The sequence below is a fragment of the Prinia subflava genome, chromosome 5 (genome assembly GCF_021018805.1).
Source record: "Prinia subflava isolate CZ2003 ecotype Zambia chromosome 5, Cam_Psub_1.2, whole genome shotgun sequence".
NCBI lineage: Eukaryota > Metazoa > Chordata > Aves > Passeriformes > Cisticolidae > Prinia > Prinia subflava.
In genome coordinates, this window is record NC_086251.1 from 49,187,827 (window position 1) to 49,205,349 (window position 17,523).

Genomic DNA, 17,523 nt, shown 5'->3' on the forward strand with positions numbered 1-17,523 from the left:
CACAGACCTCAAATCACTCACCACAGCAGTTAAGCATGAAACCAAAACAGAGCACTCATCTACTTACTCTAATTGTCTCAAAGTTAAGTACAGTGACAGAAAGCAGCTGTGAGGGTATACTTCTGTCTCCTCCTGTCTCCCAGGACTAGCAAGGATGGAAAAATAGCATCTGAACAAAGAGCAAAAGGGCTACTGATAAGAAATGGAGTCCAAGGATGATTCAGAGTGATCTGAGCATCACCGCGACAAGGAAATGGATTGTTCTGAAACGCAGAGCTTTTTCCCAGGCTAAAAATGCTTTTGTTTGTCTGTTTAAAATGAAGTCAAGCTGATTATAAAGCAGGCCTTTATACAAGCCCAAGAACTGCCACAATTAAATGACACACAACTTTCAGGGCCAAGTTCTTTATCCTGCAAGTTACTAGCTACGTTGAGGCTGGGGAGCAATCTCAGCTGCGGTGGATGTTAGCAAGGGAAGCTACTACGAACTTAAGAGGAAACAAAGTACTGCAGGATGGAAACTTCAGTAAGTGAATAGCAAGAAATTAACTTAAAGGGGAGCATTAGAAAGCATGCAATTATTTTAAAGGAAATTTTGGAAAGATGCATATGCCTGCATTTGTGGAGAAGCTGCCTGTTCTGTGAAAGAACTGCTTGCCCTCTAAAGCGCATAGTTAATAATCATCCCCCCATAAAACCTGTTTGTGTGATGGGAGTTATGAGCAATAAAACCACTGCATGTGCACAGTGAGAGTAATGAAAAATCACTGTATCTATACGGAGCATTTGGAAATATTCTTTGAAAAGTCAGGTTTTCAAAATATACACATTTTCATACTTCAAAAACAGAGTAAAAACCTTTTAGAACGTCAAAAAACAAAAACAAACCCAAAAAACCCCAAAAAAAACCCCAAAAAACAAAACCAAGCCATCTGAATATTGTTATTTCTGGTTTTACAGATTTTTCCTTTTAATTAACTGCAGCAATCTAAAAAATCACGTTTCTGGGCTGCCCTTTAAGAATTTGCGTTTTTTACCTCCCACAAAAGATACTTTGTTCATCTTTGAGTGTACACATTACAAATGCAAGTATGCCCAACACACCCACTCCTCCTCTCTCATTTTAAGTTTCTGCTACATGTTTGGGTCTGATTTTCATCACATGACATAAAAACTCTGCAGACCAAGTGATAAAATATAGTCCTACTGTACTCATGGACACTTCTAACATACACATGACATCAATATCTGTGGTCAGCAGGCAGGGATTTAAAGCACAGCAAGGTCAAAGCACCTGCTGATTTCACAAACACACATTCCTAGAAAACAATGAAAGACTAAAGGGTGTGCAGAGAAAGAAAATCTTTATTTAAGTATTGTAGTACCAAGGTTAAAAACTCTAAGATATACAAAAAAGCCTATAATTAAGATTGTTCATACCAGTTCCTTCTACTTTACAAATACAGTGATGTCTGCAAAACTCTTGAATTTTTACTTGAGGAAATAGCTCATACAGATGAAACTCACATGAGATGACATGCTTGGTACTGTCTTCTGCCACAAAGGAAATCAAATGGCCAGTGCTATTTATTAAAGCTGATTTGAGTTTTTGTAACGAGATGCATTCCTCAAAATTACACTGCAAAATACTGTAATTAAATATATATATATATATATATATATATATATGAGAGGTAAGGTAATTCAGAAGTGCTGAACAAGAGGGATGTAAACCTCCCAAGAGGGAGGCATCAAGCAATCACCCCTGCCCCTGTAGCACAGTGTGTAACTCCAGACTCACCCAGACCAAGCTGCCAGGGCCCCCTCGTGGTCACGACACACAGAATAATCACAGATGCTCTTGTGCCTCACTGCACCTGCACGGTTTTAAAATAAACTGAGCCAATGAAAGCACCCCTGTCACCGCTGCCGTGACAGAGCGTGCCAGCAGACCTTAACTGGGGCTCAAGAATCCTTCTTACAGGCAGTGAGTGCCCTGGGGTTTTCCCAGCCTTACTAAAGACCAAGACACTTCCAGCACTTCAAGTAAATTACAATTGTACAACTTGCCATACGAGAGACCAAGACTGTTTCTGTGACACTGGAAAAAAGTGAGCATACAGGAAGCAAAGAATAGGACATGCATATAGTTACAATGCCACTGCCAAGCCTTCTATGGTTCAGGACTTGATACCATAATGATGTCTTTATATCTGGCAGATCAATTTTTTTCTTGAGCTTGCCCAGTCTTTTTCTAAGGCCCATCAAAGAATTTAGCACTCCTAACTCCTGGATGAAAAGAGGCAAGAAGTGCTCTCATTAGAGCTGATATTTCTCAGTTCTGCATGGAAACAGATGTACATAAAATTGTGCTTCCTCCATAATACTGAAAGACTCAAAACCCACTACCATCTGCAAATCAGAAACAAGGATATAACAGATTTTCATATGCCAGAACAGTTGCAAGCAGCTTGGTTATCCCAAAGAATAAATCTGCTCCTCTGTTACAGAGGTCATATTAGCAGTTTTTTCAGTGTTCAGCAGATGTTACTCTATTTGCTAAACAATATCAGACTGCAAAATTGTTTCTGCTTGTCCTTGCTTCAGGACAGTGTCACAACTCACAAAGCTCAGTGAAAAGAGGCACACAGTGATATCAGTGTCATTAAGAAGTAAATCGAGTCTAACAACTGCCATATTTAAAGGTCCACATTAAAGCCTGAACTTGACCTTCCATTCTGTTTGTTAAATGTGGGGCCCAAACATTTCTCCTTGGATGATTACCATGACTCCTCTCTACCAAAGGTATCTTTACATGGTTTAAATCAAAAAAACTGCCTTTGGTCATGTTTATCCCCACGAGGTAAATTGACACAGGTCATTTTGTAAATATTCTTCACCCCTCTCATTTATGAAATGGACTGCTGTATTTCAAGGCTAACGCAAACACCCTCTTACGAATATGCCATAAATCCATGGATACTATTTAATTACCTATGCAGTTCAGAAACAAACTTGCTTATAGATCTCCAAGTTAGATCCAAAATAGGAAATTAGGTACAGTTCAGATTCCAAAATGTCTATTTCCCTGTAAAACCCCCACAGCATTTCTATGTTTCTGCTGTTTGTTGCACAACTTTTTAAAACTAGTGTATTTCCAAAATAACCAGGAACTTTTCATAGATGTGTTTTCAGTGTTCACAATTTAGGCAGCCCAGAATTTAAAGTACATTTTAAGCATTCACAATGCTCTGAAAACTGAGGCTATGTTGGTGCTGCCAGATGTTACTGTGATGGTACACTGAGATTATTTACCTGGCATGAAAGACAGCTGAAGCTCAAGCTATCCCACTTAAAAACTTCAATAAACAAACAAAAAAAAACCCCCATCTAAATAGAGCTCAATTGTTAGGGCACAACAAGGGACTTCATTTTCAGTTACTATCACAACTCAGAATGACAGAGATATCCAACTTGAACATGAAGATGTGTCCTGTTCTGATAAGCTGAAATGAGGCTTTTCTTTCTCATTAGCTACCTTAGCCCTCCCCTTTTTAAAAACAAATAAAAACCTTTTCGGCTGACAGTATCATTCTTGGATGTCCACCTCCATGTGAGAATAAACCACAAATTTATAGACCATAATTCTGTTCTGCAGCAGAATGCCTGAAGTTAACTCAGTTTATGACTGACTGTGAGCATTTAAGCCCTGCAGTTTGAATACTGGTGCTTTTATTAGTGTTCTCAAAACAAGGTGATAGGTCTTCTAACAGGAACATCAGCAAAATGTCAGAAGTCTCATGGGAATCCCATTAATATTTCTTCTGAAGAGATGATTTAAATCATTATCTGGAAAATACAAGAAGTTTCACTTAGACTAATAGAAGATGGGACCTGGTGACATAATTATATCTGTTTCTAGAGTGTACAAGGGCTAATTGTTCTAAGTCTTATCAGCAGGTAAAAGCATTTATCCTCTAATTGAGTGCTGTCTATTGCATAATCCAAAAACATTTAACCATACTAAATATTTTATTAAAGAGCATTCTGTTAAGCTTAATATCTCATAAAACGACAGTAAGTAAAATTCAGTACTTCTATTTAACCTAGTACACAAGACTTCTGAGAAGCTTTCCAGCATTTTATAGCAGTTTCTTCAGTGTTCAGCAGACGTTGCTCTATTTACTGAACAATATCAGACTGCGAAATTGCTCTCCCTGTTGGTAGATCAATAATGACACGGGAAAGTCATTATCTCCGTGGCAACAGAGTGGCAACTGTGGGAGGAATATTGCGCATGTGGCTGCTGCGCTCTGCCAGCCATGCCTCGGCTTCCTCACCTGCTGCTCTCTCTGCAAGCCTGGTGTGCCCAGGGTACCAACAACCAAGGGCACCTCTTGGACTACAGAGCATTAAACTGCTGCGTTAAAGCTGTGGTTACATGACTTCTGAAAGAATATATCCTCACAAGGGTTTTTTACACTTGAGTCTGATGTCTTTATGTAATTTATTTTTAATGAACCATCCCTTTGTAGAAATAGCTAGGACAAAATTTAGAAAGGTAAATAACACAGTGTTCTGTTCATAGCCCAATTTTTCGTTGAAAGAAAACACTTAGTTGTCTTTAAGAATAAAAAGATATCTTTCTTGTCAATCAATTTTTATTTAATTCGACCTTGACTCTCCAGGATCTAAAAGTGGCAGGAGTCTTTATACTTGATTAAAATGACAAAAGAGGCCATTTGGAATATTACATTTAACACTTGTTATGTCTTTGTATATTGAAACAGTATCCAATAAATATGAAAACATACTTTTGCTCTGTGTAAGTTACTGCAGTTCCATCTAGCATGAACAGGACTTTTTTTCATACTGCACAATCTTCACCATGTTAATCACAACATATTAACCACAGGAAGCAAACACTCCTCTGTGTCTTGATCACCATGGCTGAGCCTGGCTCGTGATGTTTTGTTGAATGCAAAACACACCAACTCACAAAATACATGGTGTTCATCAACAACATAACATATGAACTTTGCCTTCATATTAAACATAGAAAGTATTTCCTCATAAATAAATCTGCTTTTAAATACTGCAGCAACTCTGTACTTATTCATAACCTCTTCACATGGATGACAAAGGGCAAGTTTGCAACAATTCCCTTCGGAATCTGTTCTTAATACATTTAAATAAAAGGCAACAGAAGTGACCCTGAGGGTGGCTTCAAAAAAATTAAAACAAAGTTGTCACTCAAAAAACAAAGTTGCCACTCAAGCATCATCTGGATTCCACAAAAAACAAGAACTAGGCAAGCACTCTTCTGAATGCTGAAAACAAGCTGGTCTTGTTCGCAAAACTCTCACAAGAACAGAACTGGATGGTAAAAGTTCTTTTCCTTACAAATGTAGATAAGACTCATGGTCATTAATACACTGAAAATCCAGATGCTACAGCTGCAATATAAATTAGTACTCACAATACACTGTGACTTGTTATTTGTGAGAGACTGTATTTTAATAAAGAGGAAAAACCATTCAACGTTTTCTTCTACTTACATGACAGGCCCTGATGCTTTAGGAGACTGCCACGGTCTGCGCCAATTTCTTGGAAAGAGTACGGCATCTGCCCAGGAGAGCAAGCAAAGCTGGCTGCACGGGCGGCCGTCTGCAGGACACGTTCCAAATCCAGCACTTCTCTGGCTAACATTAGGCAGCTCTGCCCTTGCTCCAGCACCGACTGAACCATCCTTTTGCGCGGCCAGCCAGCCCAATCTTGTCCCATTTTCCCATCCCGCTGCCACCCCTGCCAGCTGCTCGGGTGACAGGTCAAGCTGTGCCAAACTACTCGGGTCTCCCCTCTCAGCACCAAACCCGAGCATGCAAAGCACCGCTACTTTCTCAGGGACAAACCGCCTGCTTTATCTCAACAAAAATCAACCAAACCCGGGCAACTGAACGCAGTTAAATCGGTCGCCGGACACAGCCAAAGCCAGGACGGAGACAGACCCAGCTGCCCACAAGCAGCCTCCGAGAAGGCGCCGAGTGAACGGCGCTGCGGGTCCGAGAGCGGCCTCCCCGCCGCCACTCGCGGCCCCGGGCACGCTTTAGCACCGCGGCTTCACCCCGCACCGCCGGCCACACTCCAGCGCAACCCGGCTCCATCCGCCCCTTCTCCACGGATTTCCCTTGACCCTCAGACAGCCCCGGCCCACCAAACCGCCTGCACCACCAAAGGGCCGGCGGGATAAAATCCAGATCCCCCCCGAGGGGGCCGGCAGCGCCAGGACGGCCCGGGGGTCTTTGAGGGCCCCCAGGCCCGAAGGGAGAGGCTGAGCACACAGCGGCTCCCCGGCAAAGCCTCCCCGCCGTGCTGCTCGGCCGTCCCGCGGAGCTGACGGTGGGGCCGCGGGAGGGGAAGCGCGGCCCGTCCATGCCGGGGATGGCGCCGGGCGCGGCAGGAGGAGCAGCGGCACCACACGCGTGCGGCCGCCGCCCGGAAGCGGAAGGAGCCTCACGCCAATCGCCCACTGCCCGCCCGAGCGTCCCGAGAAAAGCCCCGCCCCGGGGCAGCCTGACCAATCGCGCCCGCGGAGGAGGCGGGATTAGCCAACCCACACTTGATTGACAGATCCCTCTCCCAATGCAGCCGCAGCGGCTCCATTCTCTCCACTAAGAAAGGGAAGCCACTTCAGTACTGCTGGGCGGGACAAGTCTCGCTGTGTCGCAGCGCTATTGGCTGTGGTTGCTGATTGGCGGCTGCCTGCTCCTATGCGGAGGAAGCTCTCCGGCGGCCCGTCACGCCGTGCGCCAATGGGCGGGCGGTGCGGGCGCGGTGCGGCGGTGCTGGCGGCGGGGCGATGAGAGCGGCGTTGCGGACAGGATGGCGGATCGGGGCCGCCGCCGCTCTGCGGGGCCGGGCCGGGCGCCCGCTCAGCCAGGCGGCCGGGGAGGGCGGCGAGGCTGAGGGCGGCGGCGGCTCGGGGTCGCGGGAGGCGGTGGAGCGGCTGGTGCGGGAGCACCCGGTGGTGGTGTTCATGAAGGGCAGCCCGGCGCAGCCTCTCTGCGGCTTCAGCAACGCCGTGGTGCAGATCCTGCGGCTGCACGGCGTGGAGGATTACCGCGCTCACGACGTGCTGCAGGACCCCGACCTCCGCCAAGGTCAGCGCCGGGCGGGCCGGGGTCACCTCTGGGTGCCGCCTCCCCGGGGCCTGTGCAGCCCAAGCCGGCTCCTGGTGCGGGCAGAGCCGGGGCCGGTTCCTGTGGGAAGGGCCCTCGGGAGCTGCCGGGAGGTCGGGCTTGTCTTAACGCCCCTGACCTCGGGCACCGTGGGAGCGGCCCCTGCCCGCTTGTCCCACATGTAACTTGCCTCTTTTTGTTTTGTCGACCTGGGTTGGGCTCTGTTCTTTTTTAACGAGGCATGGGGAGAAGGGCAGCGGAGCTGGGGAGGGGTCTGGAGCGCATGTCCTGTGAGAGCGGCTGAGGGAGTTCGGCGGTGTTAGACCTGGAGGAGTGCCATGGTGCAGGGCACGGGTGACCTTACCGCTTTCTACAACTCTGTGAAAGGAGGTTGTAGCCAGGTGGGGATCGGCCTCTTCTCCCAGGCAACAAGCGACAGGACGAGAGGACAGTCGTTAATTCTGCCAGGGGAGCTTTAGGTTGTATACTGTGAGGAATTTCTTCACAGGAAGGGTGAGAAGGCGTTGGGATGGGCTGCCCAGGGACGTGTTGGACTCCCTGGCCCTGGAGGTGTTTAAGGAGGGACTGGACATGGCACATAGTGAGTGCCATGGTCCAGGTGACAGGATGGTGTTCAGTCATGGGTTGGACTGGATGATCTCAGAGGTCTTTTCTAACCCAATTAATTCTGTGATTCTGTTTGGGTGTTAGTAGAATTACAAGTGTATCACAGAGATGTGCCATTGAGGTTGCTGCCCGAACACCCTGGTTTGGCTTTTGTGACCCTCCCCGTGTTCAAGAGGTCTGAGTTATCAGCAGAGCACAGCTGTGCGTGCAGGGTGATGTTTGGAGATCGGGCTCTTTGAGCCACGCTGCTTTGCCGGGTTCAGAGATAGAGAGACCCCTGAAATACTTTGATATCAAATTTTGTCTTCCCTGTGAACAGTATAGTGGAATTTCATGGCTTGGACTTCTACTACTTGATTCCTAGCTGGTACTGCCTGCAAGGATTCTCTTGATAAAGTACAAATTTATGCTAATCATTTGCACAAGAAATACTTTGTAATAGTTTCGCCATCACTGCACAAGTGGTAGTAGCTGTTCTATATAAGGTTGTTTTGCCAGTTGTGGAAAGCTGATATGTAATCTGTTCTGGTAATGCTTTTCATCTTTCCCACTTCCATGTGCAGAGCTGACTGTTGAGGTTCTATGTGGTTATTTGAGAAAGTTTTAAAACAAAAAAATATGTATACCAGTACATAGAAATTAGTCTTGTGGGTGTGTGGCATTAACAGTTCTTGCCCAGAATACACTAAAATTTTCAGTAATGCTGGCATGTGACTCTGTTCTCCTCTTTTTTTTGGTGTCTGACTCAGTTTTTCATTAGCTCTTAGCTAAAATGCTGATTTTTCCAGTCCTTGTTTGCTTTTCAATTCACAACTATAATAGCTGGTATGGTATAAAAGCTTATACTAGAATATTGGAATTTCTGTGTAATGACATTTTTTGTTAATGAAGGTTGGTTTTGTTCAAGTAAATTTTCCTCTTCCTTTGCAAGTGAACCAATCATGGTAATTTTCTAAACTTTGTTTACATATCTGAATTTATTAATAGTAAAATTTACTAGAACAAACTCTTATCTCTTCCCACAACTCACAAACTAAAAAAGCGGAAACAAAACCCTGGAATCGAACCATCAGCATTTCACTTTTGCTTGAGGGGGCTTTTGTGAGCCTCTGAATGAGCAACACATTTATAAGTTACAGTATCTGAGCACCTGACCATGTGAATAAATAGTATTTTCTTTTGTGTAACTTAAATTTTTCCTCCACATGAACTGGGACTTGTGCTAGGTAATGAGAGAGATTATTGCCCTCCTGGCTGCCTGAGCTTTAAATTGAAATTAGTGTCTTGATCCAGCCCTCCAGTGTCTAAGCTACACAGAATGCAGTTACGGGGTGTGCCTTTGCACAATATCCTGCTGGTGCTTAAAGAATTTGTTCTGTTCCTTTCGGTGCACCAGCTTTGGCACCTGTCCAGCTGTGCAGAGGGCCAGCCCAATTTATTAACTGGATCACTGGGCCTGCAAGTTGAAGTAGCAGTTTGTACTGTGAGCTGAGTGCCAGAGCCAGCACCAAGAACAGAACTTTGAAGAGTTGGGAAACGACACAGCCGTTCTCAAGGGCAGCAGAATTCTTGTACTGCTTCACTGCATTGCCTACTGCACCTTAAAAAGCCAGGATGTGCCTGCTTCTGTGGGTGGCAATCTCTGACAGAGGAGAGGACAGGGCTGCCCAAAGTTGTAGTTCTCTGAGTTGCCCGCTGTATTTGAGCAGTGACTGCCTGAGGGCCAGGCTCTCAAGTGCCAAACAGATAGGCAGCATGTTAGCCTCTCCTAGGCTCCCTGTGAACGTAATCTGCCCTGCAGGCATGGGGGTTGGTGAGGGGTGTGGAACCTTTAGCTGTACATCATCAAATACATCAATAAAAGACTGATCTGCAAGGAGATTGCTATGTGAGAGCTGGCCACCAGCTTTGTGTTCACCTGAACCCAGCTTCAGTGTCTGAATATACATGTGCTTATATATTTGTAGTAGGGGCAGGCTGTTGGAGAATTCAGGCATGTCTGGATTTCTGTTGGTTTCTTGCCTGTATCTATTGAAGGACCTTATTTTTAGTTAGTTATATTTCAATTGGTGAAATGTAACCTGTGCTAAAATAGGGCAGGCTGTAAAGCTAGAACAACTCCCCTACTTGCCTCTTTACCTAAAAACTCAGATGTGTGAAACTAAAGTTATTTGTACTTCATGTGATCTATCTGAGCTTGAGCTGAAGATACACCTCCCTGACACAAATCCTTCCTTATCAAGGGTGATTTGAGAGACCTTGGCACTCTCTAGGGCTCCATGGCAATTCAGGTTTCTCTAAGCTCTCAGCTGATGGGCAGTGTACGACTGGTTCCAGTCACTGAGGCAGAGAAGTTTGGGATTACATAGTGGAAAATCGGTGGTTTAAACTGTTGGGGTGTTTACCCTCAGATTATTTTCACTGTTGTCTCTACATTATCTGAGCATAGGATGCTGCCAAGCAGGCGTTCTTGATCCTTTCTCCCACCCTTGGCTAGCCTTCCCTCAGTAAAGCTTGTATCAGTGCTAATGGTACTCAGGTCTTGGGCTAGGCTGCACAGGGAAGTGCTGGAATCTCTCTTCCTGGAAGTGTTTAACAGGCATGTGGACACTTGGGAGTGTGGTTTACTGGTAAATGATGGTGGTGCTCAGTTAGCAGTTGGGTTCTATGACCTTAGAGATCTTTTCCAACCTTAATGATTCTGTATGTCTATGAAAATGTGTTGCTTTTCTGGAGCAAGTGTGGTAGGAATGAGTAGCTTGAGTCAGTTATTTGATGTTGCCCATCCTTCATTAGTGCTAATGCTGCCAAGAGAGGCTGAGAATTGGTAACTGGAGCTGGGGAGAGGGTCTGGAGTGTGCTGGGTGCCCGTTCCAGTAGCTCTTTGTGCCGATCCTGGTTTCACAGTTACCCTAAATGTGGCACCACAGTTGTCAGACTGTGAGTGTTTTTCCAAAGTAAACAGGAGTTCAGAGCAGACGCTGCAGCTTCTGAAGTACAGCAAGGAACAGTCTGCAGAGGAGGGGCTGGAGATCCCTTGGGATGTCTAAAGGAATAATCACAGATGTGCATCCCGAGTGCAGCAAGCGCTGCCCAGACTAACTTGCTTTAACACCACTGCAGCAGTGCCTGCTGCTCTGAGGTGAGGCTGGGCTGACCAGTGCAGGGAGCATTCAGATCGTGACCTGGGAGAGCCCCGGCACTGAGGCACTGAAAGCAGCTTGTCCAGCACGTGAAATGCAGTACACAGAGCAAATGAGCTTGATGGGATTCTTATTTCTATCTGAAGCTGGATAGGTCCTTCAAAGTACTATCAGTGTTTGTATGTGTGTGCAGTTGGGTCCTTGAAGAAAATATTTCTGTGAAAGAATTATTAGTGTAAATATTACCTTGGAATGCTTGTTAGCAGTAGGTTTATTATGCAGAGCCCTTGGTTCTCAATTCATGTTTAGCATTGCAGTATCTTAAGAAAAATGAGCCCTATTTCATATCTGCGGTGGCTCTTTGACCAGGGTCATCCTTAGGCATGTCTTAATCATGAAACACAGTTTTTCATTGAAACTTTGATGGGTTAAAAGATATTTAGGACAGTTTAAGCAGTTTTAAGTACTCAAAGGCCAAAGAGCATTTAAGAAGAATTTTGCTAAGGGCATGTTGACATCAAACCTTAAAAGTTCTGCAAACTAAGGGAGAACTTACAAGTAGTGATGATGGAGGTTAGTTAGTTATGGGTTCCCTTTGGCCTTGATTTATATGCTAAACTTTCTAGTTTGGGCTTGCAAAACATTGGTTGTCCATGCACAAAATCTGAAGTCAGAATAAAATCTCTTAGCTGACATATGTAATGGTTAGGAACACTTAGTCACAACAATCTTGTTTTCTAGGTTACTATTATTTTAGTGGATATTTTAAGCATGTTGGATTTTGCTAATGGTAATTATTAGCTATATTTCATCTTTTATACATTAACAATCCCACTTTATATTTTTGCTCTTATACATATTTATTTTAAAAAGTGGTTTACGTTCCAATAAAGTAAGCATGATTTCCTTATATGGTTATTTTTTAACCTTGAGTATTTTGGGTTTTGCCTTTTTAGCCTCTAGAGACTAAAATGTTTTCTAAGGGAAAAACAAGTTCTCTTGTGGCATCAGCTACTCAGGTCTAATATTTGCTGGTGGGAGGCTGGCTTCCAAGGTGAGTGGGCTCTGCTGTTCTCAAAAGGTACCTCTGTAGGCTTAAGTTTGCTTCATGGGCTTTCATGCCTTTGGCAGAAAAAATTCCAGCCACTGCATTGTGGAAAATACATAAAAATGTTGAATTCAAAACTTGTCATCTAATCAAATGCTGGTATTATAAAAATAGGCAGCAGTAGGTTTTAGCTATTTCCTCTACCACAGAAATAATGGGTTTGTGAGAAGGGTCATTTAAAAAGTGGTAAATTAGATACAAAGAATATTCTGTGTAATTTTTTGTGTGATATCTAAGTACAAGCTGGCTTCAGTGTGTATGAGCTGATCAATTTATATTTTTGGATGGTCTTACATTTGCCTTCTATGAAGTATACTTTTAAATTTTAATTGTGTACTTCATAATTGTAACTTGAGCTGTGTTTTGTTAAATGAGTACTTCTAAAGACACTTCAGCCTTTGTGCCCCTCCCATGTGCTGTAAGGTCTGGCACTGAAAGATAAAGCAATTTGAAATTCATAAGGCCTCTACAGGGGCAAATGTGTCTTGCAGTTAAAATTGCAGGAATAAATGTAACTGTATGAATTCAGTATATTTTAAAGTCCCTCTGGGAAATATAACAGAAGGTAATCAGTTCTCAATATTTTTCAGTACTTCTCATTTCTGTAATTGATTGAAAGAGTCATGTTCTCTTGTTGGGAGTAAAAAGATATGCAGTGTTTTTCCAGTTCTTGCGTGAAGTCAATAGGAGCTGACTCCATATCTTTCAACCCACATCTTTGAGTTGGGGTGAGAAACAAACCTGACTCTAACATAGTTTTTCTTCTGATAGTGCTCCTGTTATATAGATATCTTTGTGCCTTTATGGGAAGGAAATTCCAATGCCAGTAGCAGAGTCAGGTGGAAGCAGTGGATTCCTTTTAAAATATCATTCTATGAGGAGAGGAGGGGGAACCTCTAATAATTTTTATTTTTCTTATTCAGGAATAAAAAACTACTCCAACTGGCCTACCATCCCACAAGTGTACCTCAATGGTGAATTTGTTGGTGGCTGTGACATACTCCTGCAGATGCATCAGAATGGAGATCTTGTAGAAGAGCTGAAGAAACTAGGAATCCGCTCAGCGCTTCTGGATGCAGAAAAAGACCAAGAGAAAAAGTAAAATGAGCAAAAAAAAAATGCTGTGACAGGAATAAAGCAAATCTTCGATAAGAACTTGTTACCCATAAAGCCTTACATACTTTAGGTCGAGAAAGGCATCTGTTTGAAGTGACACTAAGTGAATGTCTCTTAGCTCATGGTAAATGTAGTGATCTTGGTATTTTGATTTATGGGTATTGTGAAAATTCGAGTATAACCACTGCACTGTAAAGCAAATGTTTGTGAAAATTTGTGTTTAAAAAAGTTCACTTCTAAAAGCGCTCTTCTTCATTGAGGTGGGAGTAAACCAAAAGAACTAATAATATTTTTATGGATTTTATGTGTGTGATTCTCTGTTCTTTGATACATGAACTTACACAAACAGCATTTGCATTCCCTTGCTTCTCTTGAAAAAGTGTTAAGTAATAGTGCATCTGTTTTTCTGTTTAACTCCTGGTGATAAGACTTGTGAGAGCCTGTAAAAACTGTAATCACATACAATATAGGAGAAAAACAGTTTTCCAACAATATAGGAGAAAAAAGACTATATGAGAGTGCATGAACTATACTTTTATTCCAAAGGGTAAAAATAAACAGAGCTTGTACAAATACATATATAGTGGTCATTATTACTTTGTAACTTTCTGATGGCTTTTAAAACTGCTAAGAATTGTGCCTAAATTTTTTATAAAACCTTTTCTACCTCTTGCAAAACAGCTTTTCCTCCTGCTTATATACTTTGTGTATGGCAGTTCTGTGTCAGTGCTGAAATGTGGGAATTGTTTAAGGCTTCAGTATTCTAGCTTGAAATAGTACAGGAGAATACTTCAGTTATTACTGTAATCTTCTATTATTTGCTTGTTATCTTTTTATATTTGTTGTGTTTCCAAGTGTTTTCTCCTGACTCGTGCTCAGGAGAGTATAGTCTTCAGACATGGGATTTACAGGTTAAATGTTCATGTGGGTAAGATGAGCAGCAGAGAGGTTACTGAATAGATAAATATTTATTTGTGGGAAGCCTCTGAAGTGTTCAGTCCTACCTAACCACATTTCTCTAAATAAAAAAAAAATATATTAAGCAGTGTAGCTTCAGCTCTATGGCAATACTGCTAAGGTTAAAAGCTAACCAAGCTATTTTTAAAGGCAGTTTAATTAATATAAACCAGTCTGCATGTGAAATAAACTGTTTTATGTTGATTGTCTACAGTAGTTGCTCTTTATTTTAAATGTCTGATGAAACTGCTACTACTTTTGATTTGAAGCCTAAGATGTTTTCTACTGCGTAGGAGAAAGAAGAAATTATAAATGGTCAGTGAAAGACAAGAACAGGACTGGAACCTGTAGACAGGAGAGATTTGATGCAAGTTCTGGTTCTAAGTCTCTCCTGCCCACTTGAGCAAGCAGTGGAGAAACTATACTAGAACATTCTGCACAGGATTTGCCAAAGTGATAAGAGTAAGCTTGCTGTATAGTTGAAATGCAGTCAGGGTCAGCAGGATTAGATAGAGGTGTGTGTTGTGTGTGTCACTTGGTCACCACAGCACGTCTGTGCAGGTCACTGTGTGACCACTGTGTAGGAGGGACTTCCACCTGGAACAGTCACTTGTGGCTGTAAGGCACGGAGGTGTGAGTGCAAGATTTTTTCTGTTCATGTGCCACATCACATCATGCAAAGCTTAAAGTATCGATGCAGGTTAGTTCTGAGCGTTTGAATTCAGATTAAATGTACTTTCTTATGGCTAATCACAAGTAGTTTTTGCCATTCTGAATGTAAAACAGTGTTTAGAAAAAGAAATTTCAAAGGTCTGTGGTTATTTGTGTCAACCCATTGAAGTGAATGTACCCTTCATTGAAGGTAATGAAGAAAATTTAATTATTTTCTGCTTCAATAGTTAACTCTTAGTCTGACTACTAAATAAATCTATTAAAAAAATAATTCCCCAGATCTGCTGTTTCATAGTTCTCTAGTTTTCTGCACAAGCTGAATATTTTTCAGTAATACCTGCCAGCAGTTTAACATGAAGGGAATTTAAGCATGTAGTCTTTATCCTCTATGCAGCAAAATTTTCCTCCCAGCATGAGTTCCTGCTTTTAAAAACTGGAAGTTTTTCTGCTTTCTCTACTTTCTTTACATTCTTTCCCTCTTTAGCTTTTAATTACTTGATTAAACCTTTGCACAACATACATAGTAGTGTTTATATCCATCTCTACCTGACTGGAACATGTTATTGAGCAAGTAAAAGCAACAGTGATTCCATGAAGTGTGTGTGACAAAGCCACAGAGGGGAATGAAATTAGGACTTCTGCCTGCATTCCCATGCAAGCCGTACATTTCCAGCCAATGTGTGCATGAGCAGCCGTTCTACATTTATAAAAATAATCATGTTAAACCAGCTGCAATAAAAAAAGACCACTACTTGTAAACTTCAGATGCTTACAAAGAGCTTTATTTTGTTGTTGATTGAGAGTACTTTCCCCAAGTTCTATGGGATAATTTTACAAGATGGGCAATATTGTGCACTCAGCTCATCATCCTCTGCTGTCCCTCAAACTAGAGGTAAAAGGAGAACATGTGCTTCCAATCCCAGATGGATGCCACAGATAAACAGATTTTTTTCAGGAAAATACTCATGCCTCCCTTGAGGAGAGATTTGCACCTGCTTTTCTCATGCTCTTAGGCAATGGGAGAAGGCAACAGATAGTACTGGAGTATGGTGTGACAACTAGTGAGTGTGCTGAGCCAGTACTGAGGGGCTGATGCCAGCTGGAAGGATCCTTGAGGAATCCTTGCTCAGGAGGAAGCGACAGGTTCTGTGGAGGAAAGGGTGACTTTTTCTTCTCCCCAGGAGGAGCAGCTTGTCAGAGGTGAGGGAGGGGATGGGGGAAGCTGCTACAGCTGCTTGTTCTTGTGGGTTCCTCTGCCGTAAAATGAAGACTGAAGAGGTGATGGTGGCCAAGAGCATGCCTTGGGAAGGCCAACTGAAGTTGCTGAGGACAGCCAACAGCAAAAATGGGGACCTGCCCTTGCCATCTTCGGTGAAGAGAGGGGCAAAACTGCCTGGTCTGGAGCTGGTTCTGCTGTGGTAAGGATAGGGCAGGTGGCAGGGCTGTGCAGGAGCGTTGCAGGTGAGGAACCCCCCACCTGCAGGGCTTCCATGGATCAAGGTCAGGTGGAGCTGCCAGTCCCATTCCTGCTCTTGGTGTTCCTGTGTGTTGTGCCAGGCAGGAATTCCAGCTGGCTGCTCCTCTGGTGAGATGCTGCTGGATCCATCTTGGTTGGATGGCCCTGCTGAGAGCTTACAGTGAGATACTTGTGAATGCATGTAAACTTACTGGGATTGTTATTCTGTTATAGGGTTGTAGTATGAGCATTTGCCAAACTGGAAACCATTACTGTAATTATTTACATTTTATTGTGAGGATGCCCTTGGTATTGCTGCTGTGCTAAAAGGCTGAACCGAGTGGATCAACCTGTACATCAGATCACAAAGTAAGATAATCTTTTGTATTTGCTAGCAGTTCACACCTCTTAGATATGAAACAAGGTGCTTTGGTTTAAGCAAATGAGATCGTTCATATTCCAAAGTTGATCTATGATCTTAAACCTTCACAAAAGTGGGACATAAAGTTTCTTTGCTCTTCTTGAACTGGTCCTGGTGAAGAGCAGAAGGAAGCAGGTTGCAAGCGCTTGCTATTGTGCTGCTAATTTTGTGTTGGGAGCATTAAAATCAATTAACACAAAAGATGTTTTCCTGAGAAAACAGCTGTTAACAGCTATGGGTGTATTAGTGAGTTACATGGCAAGTGTGTTTCTCAGCCCTAATGACTTGCCTTAATTTTGCTAGCAAACATTTGGACATGGTCAATATTTTTCATTGCTTGTCTGCTCTGAAAAGATAACTATACCATGTAAATGCCCTGAAATACTGAAGTGCCTTTATTATAGGTCTGACAAACTTGTAGGCTTATTTTCATATTCTGACTGAGATCTCTGGTTCTCTTTAAAAAGGAGGCTAGAAATCTTTCACAGGACTTTTCTGGGAGCCTGTCAATACTAATAAAGTGCATAGAAAACAACCAAGCTTGAGAACATGAAATCAAAGAATTGTACCAAGGAAAATCTCTCCTGAGCTGTCACCAAGAATCCCCAGTAAGACTCTGGCAGTGCCTGCATCTAAGATGGACAATATTAAAAAGCAGAGCTGGCAGCCTGATCAATAAATCCCTGTATAATCTGATTTGCATGTCCCTTCTGCAGAAACCAGATCTTCTTACACAGGGATGTTCAATATCCATATTACAGGACTATGGAAGAAAAAAACAGTAATTAGTTACAAGACACGTGTCACCGTAAGTTATGGAATCTGTGAGCAAAGGTGGATAGACA

At 43.0% G+C, this 17,523-nt stretch overlaps 1 protein-coding gene, 1 long non-coding RNA gene and 1 other non-coding gene across 3 annotated transcripts; 1 reads left to right on the forward strand and 2 right to left on the reverse strand.

Moving 5' to 3' along the window:
- Positions 1-1,347: 1,347 nt before the first annotated feature.
- LOC134551560 (uncharacterized) lies at positions 1,348-6,682 on the reverse strand. The gene is made up of 2 exons (XR_010080585.1): positions 5,559-6,682; positions 1,348-3,849 (listed from the first exon to the last, which is right to left on the reverse strand). It is a non-coding gene; the product is annotated as an uncharacterized LOC134551560 (long non-coding RNA).
- LOC134551777 (small Cajal body-specific RNA 13) lies at positions 4,141-4,411 on the reverse strand. The gene has a single exon (XR_010080677.1). It is a non-coding gene; the product is annotated as a small Cajal body-specific RNA 13 (non-coding RNA).
- A 120-nt stretch (positions 6,683-6,802) lies between the features above and the next one.
- Positions 6,803-13,749, forward strand: GLRX5 (glutaredoxin 5). Its single transcript, XM_063399299.1, has 2 exons — positions 6,803-7,160; positions 12,980-13,749. The coding sequence occupies exons 1-2, from the start codon at positions 6,860-6,862 to the stop codon at positions 13,156-13,158; spliced, it is 480 nt and encodes a 159-aa protein (XP_063255369.1). The 5' UTR covers positions 6,803-6,859; the 3' UTR covers positions 13,159-13,749.
- The last annotated feature ends 3,774 nt before the right edge of the window (positions 13,750-17,523 follow it).